The sequence below is a fragment of the Myotis lucifugus genome, unplaced genomic scaffold (assembly GCF_000147115.1).
Source record: "Myotis lucifugus unplaced genomic scaffold, Myoluc2.0 scaffold_353, whole genome shotgun sequence".
Lineage (NCBI taxonomy): Eukaryota > Metazoa > Chordata > Mammalia > Chiroptera > Vespertilionidae > Myotis > Myotis lucifugus.
Window position 1 is genome coordinate 870,626 of NW_005871401.1, and position 10,915 is coordinate 881,540.

A 10,915-nucleotide genomic window follows, 5' to 3' on the forward strand; every position below is an offset into this window, starting at 1 on the left:
CCATATGTCAACAGAAGTGCTTCAGTCTCTAATCCCTGGGAAAGTCTCAGAGCATCTTTTCCTCTGCCGCATCCCTAAAGTGACTGCCTTCCTCCCACCTTCTCCACTGTCCCACTCTCGTTGGTTCATGCTGAGCAACCTCCTGAGTTTCTCTCATGCCTGCACTACTCTATCCCACCTCGCCTGCAAAACCATAACAGCTTTCCAGAGAGGGAAGGTTCATATAACTGATAAGATAAAGGTCTTGGAGTTTAAAGCCCTGTATCACCCAGCTAACACCAGACTGAATCCACAACCTGTCTGAGTACTGAATGCTGCCCACCGTGCGGGAAGCCAGACAGTCTACTGTGCTCAGGGAATATAAAACGGTGGCATCTTCCTGGAGGGTGACTTGGCAAACTTCTAATATGTTCATACTTTTTGACACAGCAATTCCACAACTACGCATTTTTCCTTAGAAAATGGCCAGAGATGTTCAAAGGATCACATACAAAAATATTTCTACAGAAGTTGAAGATGGAGCACAGTTGTAAATTATTGCTCTTCCTTTTAAAAGCTTTGTGACTTTGAGAAAGATACTTACCTCTCTGCGCTTCAGTTGCCTCGTCTGTAAGACTGTGAATACTAACGCCTTTCTCATCTGCCCTGTGGGTTACATAGGATAAAGCATGTGAAGTGTTTTGTGCAGTTCCCGCACTCATTAAGGGCATAGTCATAAACAGCAATACTTATAAAATACAACCTACTCATCCTTCAGGACATGACTCGATTCTCACCCTCAGGGGGCAGTTTGGACCATTAAAAACCCCAGGGGTTTCTTCTTCTCTCATATATGGCCTTAGGCTACTCCTGAATTCTTAACTGTTTTGTTATGTGGACCTTGTCTAAGTAGGTCACTAGCTCCTTGGGGGCAGTGGCCATATTCATACTTCACAGAGCTGTGGAGAAAGTAAAGCGGTAATACCTATGTGTTGTGTACTACATTTAGAAGTTATGAGATCAGTACTATAATTTTCTGTATTTTACAGAGGAAACAGGGGCTTTGGGGACTTAACTTGCCTCAAAACCTAGAACTGATAAGTAACAGACCCAGGATGTGGGATTACAAGAAGCCTGGCCACTATAAGTGATAAGTTATGGCCATTACAAAGCCTTAACCACTTTGCCATGCTGCATCCTGGTAGTACTGAGAAAGTGGCCGCAGAATGAAAACTATGTCTATTCCTGACTTGAGGTATCATGATGGCCCTTTTCAGGTCCCTTTAAGGGTCTTCCATTTACTTACGTAGGTGTTTGACAGGCATTTACCAATTCATGTCTTTATCTATCAAATGGAAGTGATAATGCAATGGATTGAGCAATCTGATTAAATTAGATAATTCATGTTGCGATTAATACAGTGCTGGATACATGATAAATACATGGCAATTATATGCTTTCTTTAATTTTATTCAATTTACTTATTAATCTACAGGTACAAGCTGGGGATAGGGGGAAAGAGAGGAGGGTTGCCATTTACGGTTTTGCATTTTGTGACAGGGTGAGCGAGGGGAGGCAGGGCCTCCTGGAAGAGGTGAGCGAGGGGAGCCTGGAACTCCTGGACCAAAAGTAAGTTATTCTTACGTTGGAAAATAACGTTCTTTGGTTTGGAAATGTGTGCCTCTTGATTTATAACATAAAACTAAAATTTAAAATTCCTCAACAAATATTAATTTATTGAAATGCACAAATAATTTATTGAAATACACATCAATTGGTTCTTTTAAAAAATGAATTTTACAATTTAACTTTCCTAATTTTCTCTCTTTTCTATGAACAAACGTAATAACACATACAAATGTAAAGGGGGAATTACTGTCGTTAACACATTATCACTCAATGGGTACTGAAACGTATGAGAACATGTTGATATGTATTGTATTTAGTTTTGATGGTAACTTGATGATAACACCTTGAAATTTATTTGACTGTTCAATCTTTATTTCTCTAAACTTCCTGCAAACTAATATGGTAACACTTTATTTTAATAGCCCATCCTAGATACACAGGAAATGATTTACTCTTTGATGAAAAGGAAATTTATGCAAACACTATTGAGACTAATGAGAATCATTCACAGAGCTCTTCCCAGCCACTGGTGGGAGGGCAGTCTTCAGTTATAGTGGAATGCAGGTTGACAGGGAGACCAGGGAATGAACCAGTGATACTGTGATGATATTTATGTTTAGTGTTTTAATAGCCAACATTACATAGAGCCATATATTATGGCAGTTAAAATGAAGTGTTTCCATTTTTATGTCACTGATCATTTCTTTTCTCTGTTCTTATATACTCTGTCTCTTTTCTCTTTTTTCATCTTCATATTCTCCTATAATAGGGGAAACAAGGTGAATCAGGAACTAGAGGCCCAAAGGGGTCAAAGGTCAGTAACCAGACAATCATTTTAATGTTGCATGAGGCCTTCAAGAGCTGTGCTTTTGGCCTCTTCCACAGAGAATCATGTTTTAAATTAAACTCTTCCAATAATTTCATCCCTATGATGATATTTCAGAACAATTGGTTTGTTTCATCTTGTTTGTTTTTGTGTGTTCCTGTGTTTATGGCTATTCTTTAAGGCAGCGGTTTTCAACCTTTGGGTCGAGACCCCTTTGACGGTCGAACGACCCTTTCACAGGGGTCGCCTAAGACCATCCTGCATATCAGATATTTACATTTCGATTCATAACAGTAGCAACATTACAGTTATGAAGTAGCAACAAAAATAATTTTATGGTTGGGTCACAACATGAGGAACTGTATTTAAAGGGCCAGAAGGTTGAGAACCACTGCTTTAAGGGAAGTTTTATTTCCTTTTTCATAGAATAGTTTCTTTGGAAAAAATTAAGTACTGTACCTAATTTAACTTATATATGGTATAATCTTATTTTTCATTCCTGGCTATCTTTGATAAATATTCCAATTATACTTTGCTTTTTAAAAAAAAGTCCTCACCATAGGGTATGTTTAGAAAGAGGAGAGGAGAGGAGGTTAGGGGAGGGGAAGGGAGGGGAAGGGAGGGGAGGGGAGGGGAGGGAAACATAGATCAGTTGCCTCCTATATGCACCCCAACCAGGGATTGAACCTGCAGCCTAGGGGTGTGCCCTGATGGGGAATTGAACCCACAACTTTTTGATGTATAGGATGACACCCCAAACAATTTAGCCACCTGTCCAGGGCTACTGTGCTTTTAAGTTAGTTGACTTCTTTCCTTGCATTAAAATTTCACCACCAATTGAAATTCTTTTCTGTACCATGTTCTTTATAATATTTGCCATTATCTATACATTGTTAGCAGAATCATGTTATTTAAAATGCTATTAGCTAATAATATGGGAAATTGGTGCAGAAATAAAGAAAACAGAGCAGAAGTTGTTCTCTATCCTCTCAATGTAATTATTATGGGTCAATGTGGATGGATAAAAATAATAATCCCTTTTCTTGTTTCTCCTCATTGGTCCTTACGCAGTTTATAGGAATATATAGAAAGATATAGCAAAATGCTTTGAATTCCATTTAGACAAAGGTCTCTATAAATTTAAGGTTGTTTTAAAGAACCTTCAAATCTACACAGGTTCAAATCTCTTCTCCAACGTTTCTGTTGAGACTTCTGAGAATTGTGAGTGTTCTCAGAGTGATGTGGATGCAGTTTGAGACGTGGACTATTCCTTGTGTCTCTGCAGGTGGGGTAATAACACCATAAGTGGAACTTCAGAGGTTTTTCATTTAGCATTTAAAAGGACGAGAGAGCTGAGTTTGCCCTGCCCCTGACCTTCAGCCCTGCCCACCAGTCCCAGCTAGCTGCTGTCCACTTCAGCACCTCTGTGTTAAAATGCCTGTACCCACAGGAAAACTCTTCCTCAAATCTCCATCATCAGAGGAAGGCCTAGCTGGTGACCTTTCCCTTCTGATCCTCCCAGAATGAGCTCTCCGTTCCTTCCTTGTCTCGATTATTTACACATTACCTCTCAGAGGAAAGATAACCAAAGTGGTTGTCTCTTTTTTCCTTTGCCCCAGTTTTCATAGAAAGGCAAAAACATAGCTCAGTCTGAGGGGTAACATTGTACACTGGGTGTCATGGAAACCACTTGCTTTGCTTTTGAAGATCCCTAGTGAAAGAGCTAACATGTACATTGTTGTTCCAAGATACTCTCTTATCTGAAAGGGGACTTTTAATTCACTGTAAGATGTATCTTAAAGAAGCATTTGCCATGTAGGTGGTTATTGTAGTTGTCATTTTGTACTTCAGAAGTTTGTAATAAGGGTGCTGCTGTATGGTATTAAATACATCCTTAGATCTGGGATATTTCTAGACTGTTGGTCCTCCTATTAATTAAGTTTTTTCTCTTTTCACTGGTGAAAGGGTGACCGTGGAGACAAAGGAGACTCTGGAACGCTGGGACCAAGGGTGAGTGTGTCTCTCCTCCCAGCTGTTGTCCCATACGCCCCCACAAGCCCAGACTTAAAGCCACATGGATTTATGTGGCTTTTCACAAGGCACCTCGACTACTAATGCCCAATAATAGCACCGGAGGTAGACTAGTGTAATTATTATTGATACCCTCCTTTCATATTATTTTCAATTTCACTTACAAGTAGCAATGAGTGTATAGATTCTAACACATAAAATGAGCTCAAGAGAAGAAGGTCTAAAGAACTCTTGATCTACTTTCCCTCTGCTAAAGAAGCAATAGCAAGTCCATAGTCATCCAGCTAGTAGAATTTTTCATTTTTCTCAAAAAAAGCAACCACTCCTATTTTCAGAGCCTTTTGTTAAAACACAGGTAAGGAATTAGGACATAACTAATGGAAATTCAGTGGCAGAGCCCATGAGTAGGATAGAAATTTTAAAGATATTTGTCTTTGCATTCCCTCTTTGGTTTTATATCAATAGAACTCTATTCCTGTTGGGAAAACCAGGAGCTTCCTAAGAACAGTGCTCTATCTTCTTAAAGAATGAGGAAGCAATCTTTGCATTGTAAATGACTAGAAAGGGTTAGGGTTGCTTTAATAAATATGGATAAAGCCAATGAAGGTTTACAAGTTGAATCAGATTAGCCTACATTTTATAATTTTCAGAAAACAGTTTCAGAGATTGACTCATATCTATTTTTTATTCATATTTCATATCTTTAACATGCACAGACAAGGAAGTTAGAAATGGTTCACCTCCTATGAAATAAGGACAAAATTCAAATATGACTATGTATTCTGAAGTGCAGTTGTGTCTTAGCCGGGAATTGTTGGTCAAAGAGCTGCAAGTTACTAATTCTGTTTTTACCAAAGTCCCTTCTATATCCTAGCCTAACCCACATGATTTCCTGTTGGTTGGTTTTTTCATAGGGTCCACCTGGTCAAAAGGGGGATCAAGGAGCCACAGAGATCATAGACTATAATGGCAACCTCCACGAAGCCTTGCAGGCAAGTGACTGCTCCCTGCCACAGACAGTGACACTGATGAGCATAAATATCAGCTCCATACCCCCCAGGGATTCCAGAGGGCTCCACTGCTCAAACCACACCCTCTTCCTATTCTGAACCCATCCCCTTCTGCTTTCCCCAGTTTATCCTCTTTATTTCCTAGCATTTTCAATCTTCCCTTTCCTTTGTAGCTTCAGAGATGTGTAAGTCTTACCTGGTTTAAACCTTGTGTTTGTTTCACCAATCTTTGCCTCCTTGCTTGAAAAGCAAGCCAAGCAAAGCAATGAAAAGCCCTGTGGTTCTGGAGTTGAAGATGCCTGGGTTCAAATCTCAGCCCTTTTGCTTACCAAATGCATGACCTAGGCCTCAGTTTTCTCTAACATAAGGACAGTTGTAGTATCTACCTGATAGGGTTGTTGTGAGCTGCAAATGGCTAAATGCCTGGCATTGAGTAAGTCCTCTATGGGTGTTTCTTATTACTGCTACCATTCAATTCTTTTTCTCCCATTAAGTGAAAACCATAGACTGTGTGGCATGTCTCCATCACTTTGCATCCTATTCATCCTTTTCATGCTTAGACTAGCATTCTAGCCTCTATCACCAGTCTGTTGTAACTTCTCCTATAAAGGTCACTAATAACCTCTATCAAGCACATTGTACTTGTCACCCTTGACTTTTCTGTGACATTTATACTAAACCACCTTCCTTTTCTGAAACTTTTTCTTCCTGGTTTCTCTGATCCTCTACTCTCATTTCTTCTAGTTTTTGTCTTTGATGGATCCACTCTATTTTTGTATTTCCAGTTTCTCTGTCCATTCCCTAATTTTTGGTATCCTCAAGCCTCTGATCTTTTCTTGGCACATCACTCCATGTTCTTCTGTGTTATGGCTGCTTCCAAATCTTTCACACCGTGTCTGAGCTGCAAATACTTCCAGCTGCCTAGGAATATTTCCTCCATGGATGCACAATTGATTATCAACTTCCAAGACACAAAGTTAAACTGGTTACCGAAAGGGAAACCACCTACCAAGTGATTCGCTATCTTAACTTACCAGTTTCTGTTAATGATACCACAAGTCTTTGAATTTCTTGATAGAAACTTTATTTTTTAACTATCCTTAGCCCTTCACCCATTATATCTCACCAGATGCTACTGTTTCTTTCTTTCAAACTATCTGTGAGGTTGCCCCATTCTATCCATTCCCAACCAAGTCCACATCCTATTTCAGGTCTAACACTGCAACAAGCCCTCAGCCAACTCCTCTGCCCTAGTGCCTCCTTACTCTTCTAATTCATCCTGTACATCATTTCAAGGTTAATTTTCATAATCTTTACTATTTTGGTTGTTTCAATCTTCTCAGAAACCTAAATGGACCCCCTCGCCTACTCTATCAAGCTCAAACTTCTCTACCTGACTTTTAAGGCTCTATATTCCTCTGTTTCCTATACAGCATTTTCTATTTTTCCAGAACACATTTTCCCCTGAAGTGGTCCTATTGATCCTATTCATAAAAATCCTCCACTTTTTGCCTGGTTCATCTCATTCTTCTTTTCTTTCTTTTATCCATCTAAGTCCTCTCCAACAATGCACTGCTGCCACCCAGATGAGATCCTCCTCTTTTAAACATTAGCAGTCAGGGCCCCGCCCAGTAGTTTAACATATAATTATTCTTTAAATCACATAAGTTATTTAATCTTGCTGCTTACCTGACTGAAAGTCACTTGGTGATGGGAAATCTGTCTTGTGCTTACGCTGTATCCCCCAACATGCCTGACACAGGTCTGGGCATAAATATTAAATAAAGTCATTGGGTGAATGAGTGAGTATACTTATCTCATATGTACAATCCATTTATTTGCTTGAAAGACTCAACAGTTGTCTTAAATATTTGCTATTTTCTATTTGTTTGGGGTTTGTTTCCTATCCTCATGACTTCACTAACATTCTCTAATTATTAAAGGCCTTCATTCCTATGAGTCTTTCTCTACAACTACCATTTTTACAGAATCTGTGTTCAGCTCAGCCTACTTTTTCTGGTCTTTTCATTGGTATGTGTAAAGAAAAAGAGAAATAGAACAAGAAGGTTAGTTAGGTACACTTACTATGTTTTCAAAGTTCTTACTTATAAAATATAGGGACACGTTTTAAACTTAATTTATTGACAATGTTGTAAATTTCCCTTATACTGCTTCCCATGGCACCATAATTCTTACTACAGTCTTTAAGAGATATCCATTGTCTTACCTTTCAAGAACTTCTCCAATATTGTTGGCCATTTTTCTAAAAAAAAATGTAAAAGAGGACTTTTAAAGCATCTTGTGCATGAACAGGGCCTGGAATGGAGCAATTCCTATCTCAAGAAATTCAAAGACTTTATGGCACCATTAACAGACACTGATTAGTTAAGAAAGAGAATTATTTAACCTAAAACTAAAATCTCTGTTTTGATCTCCCCTCTACTACTAATTAGCTAAGTCATTTTAGAGAAATCAATGGATCTATACTTCATTGATTGCATCTGGAAAATGAGGATTTGATTAAATAGATTTTTTTTCTAAGAGTCTTTAGATTCTAACATTATACTTAGGATTATTTTCTGAGCTCCTGAACCCTTTCTGCTGGTGTGCCTGAACACACTGTGTTTTATTAAAATTGTGACACCTGCGTCTTGATATAAAAGAATATCTGTGCTCAGTTTCTTCTTCTCAGCATGAGTTCTATGTGACTGTAAACAAGTCAATATTCATCATAATCAACTGGTTCATATTTATATCTCAACCTCTAAAGTTTTATTATTCTTATGGGCTTGTTAGGGCAACTATATGTTGTGCTTATAAATAGTTTATAGTGCCATTGTTTTTCACTTCAAACCTATTTATTTGTTTTCCTAATTATATACGCTAGTGGATAAGAGTCCCTTAAAAAATGAACTAAACTAAATAGCCATTAGACTGAAAGGAAATAGTAGACATTTATTCTTCTAATTCTCTACCCAGTGATGGATTTTCACAGTTTTGTTTCATTTTACTATTGCCTCCTCTAAAAATTCTGCAAAGAAGTCTAGGGTAATTAGATAAATATGAGTATTTTACAGTTATAAAAATGTCACATTATAAATATTTTACTGTTGCCTCAATTGAAATTTGTTATTTATGTGAACATTTGCCATAAGCCATTTACTTTTATTTAAGGTGGTTGCATTTCCACATTTGCAGTAAAATTTCCCATTTCCTACTCAAGCTTTTAAAAGTCCTCAGTAGCATTCAAACTAAACCTGTTCACTGGTGTAAATCATGGATGATGTTAAGTGTGTCTTTGTCAGAAAAGAAAGGAAATAACCTCTAATTCTAAAGTGATTTGCGTAAGTATCTCAGGGAATAAATCACTAAGCAGCCTGCCAACCTTCAACCAATTTAGTCATTCTAGCTCATGCTTCCCATTTCCCATCATGCTTCACGAGAGAATGGCATGCCTTTCAACAACATTCTGGCTTTCAAGTCACAACTGAACTTCAAGCGAGAATTCTGCTGAGCATGTGTACCCTTAACTTAGAAGAGCCAGATACAAGAAGTCCAACATGAGCAAACATCTTTAGGACGTTTCTTTGTGTCTGCACACTGGTGCTTCAGGATGGCAGTAAAAACTCTGGTTTTGAGAACTTAGCTTAGTGTTCTGTCATTTGTTCTTCTATGGACTGGGTGGAACCTGCCCTTTCCTATATAACTTTTAGGTCTCACAAATACAGTTATTTAACAAGATCATTTAAACCCCATCTGTTAGATAGTTCAGTTACCATTAATAATATTGTTTTATTGTGCACCTCATTATAAAACATGCTGTTATCTTTAAATTTATAAAAGAACTAGTTTTGTGTTTAGATAAAAAATGAATTATATGTGGCACCTGTTGGAAAACCTTCAAGGGTTCAATTTTTAAGTTCATTTCCTTTTCTAAGGCCTTATCACTCTGTTTTCTAGTTAAAATTGCAATGTGTAATTGGAAGGCAATGATTAAGAAAGTATTTTTACTCTAATTTTCTAGCAGATTTTTTAAAATGACTAATTTACCTATAGAAACGAAGAAATAGCTTTCTCATAATCCTAAATTTGACTCTTGCTTTAGATGAATCCCATATGAATAAAGTAACTGGTATCTGTTTTTGGATTCCGGTCTAGGGCACATACTTTGACTGCAGGCCTGGTTGGGGCACGTGCAGGAGGCAACCAGTCAATGTGTTTCTCTCACATCAGTATTTCTCTCTGTCTTTCCCTCTCTCTTCCACTCTCTCTAAAGATCAATGGAAAAATATATTCGGGTGAAGATTAAAAAAAAAAGTACTGGTTGATTTTCTCCTACTATGTTTTCTCTGAAGCTGTAATGACCATAACCGATTTTATCATAGAGTGCAAAATTGAATATTTATACACATGCATAAATACATTGTTTTCTAAGGAATAATGACATCATGTCACTAAAGCCACGAGTGATTGAGGTATGATAGATAACGTTAAGATTATTTTTTCACAACAACAATCATAAAAAACAGCAACAACAACCTACATCAGAAATTGGAATGGAGTATTAGTGGAAAACAAAGGGATGGTGCTAAACTGGTATTCACAAGTTTACGTGCAATAAATAATGTTTCTCTTTTGGGATTGGAGTACCCAGTGGAGAATGTTTGCCCCTCTATGGTTGCATAAATTGGTTATAGGTCCTATGCAACATTTAGCACAAAACATAAATTAGAAAAGATTAACACAAAAATGATCCTAGATTAGGGGTCAAGTGTTTCAGAGATTTATACTTTCAGAGAATACATTTTGTTACAGAACTCTAGCACTTTACATTAAGAAACTAGATGGATCCCATGTCAGCTTCTTTCTTTACTGGTAGACATGGCACAAACTAAAAGAGAAAAAAATACCACTTACACAATTAGATTGTTCAAGTTTTCTCTAGTTGAAGTACTCTAGAAGACCTAGAGATCATATGAATGATGAAGTTTCTCAGGTCACAGTTAACTGACAAACCTCTAGTGTGTAATATTTTACTACATCATTTTTTAAAATCAGGTGAATTAGCCCTGGCAGGGTAGCTCAGTGGATTAAGTTGTGGGTTCAATCTCCATTCAGGGCACATGTAGGAGGCAACCAATGAGTACATAAATAAGTGGAACAACAAATGGATCTTTTCTCTCTCTCTCTCTCTCTCTCTCTCTCTCTCTCTATCTCTCTCCCTCTCTCTAGATAAACAGATATCTAATAACCTCTCTGTCTCTCTCTCTCTCTCTCTCTCTCTCTCACACACACACACACACACACACAAATGCCTGAACATATATAGTAAACTTGTCTTTGATCACAAATTCGGATAACAAACTCTGAAAAATCTATATGTTTTCTCTCCGGTTGAAAACTAAATTTTGACTGATCCAAGTGAGCTGAACAAAAGTAC

General features: G+C 37.7%; 1 protein-coding gene across 4 annotated transcripts in view; it reads left to right on the forward strand.

The window, feature by feature from the left end:
* COL25A1 (collagen type XXV alpha 1 chain) overlaps positions 1–10,915 on the forward strand; it is a 472,442-nt gene that overhangs the window by 425,167 nt on the left and 36,360 nt on the right. For 2 of the 4 annotated variants that reach the window (XM_006101373.3, XM_023764850.1), the window contains exons 20-23: positions 1,540–1,608; positions 2,378–2,422; positions 4,400–4,444; positions 5,380–5,457. In XM_006101373.3, coding sequence (XP_006101435.1) covers positions 1,540–1,608; positions 2,378–2,422; positions 4,400–4,444; positions 5,380–5,457 — 237 coding nt within the window. The remainder of the gene's footprint in view (positions 1–1,539; positions 1,609–2,377; positions 2,423–4,399; positions 4,445–5,379; positions 5,458–10,915) is intronic. The other 2 variants (XM_023764848.1, XM_023764849.1) reach the window with 1 other exon arrangement.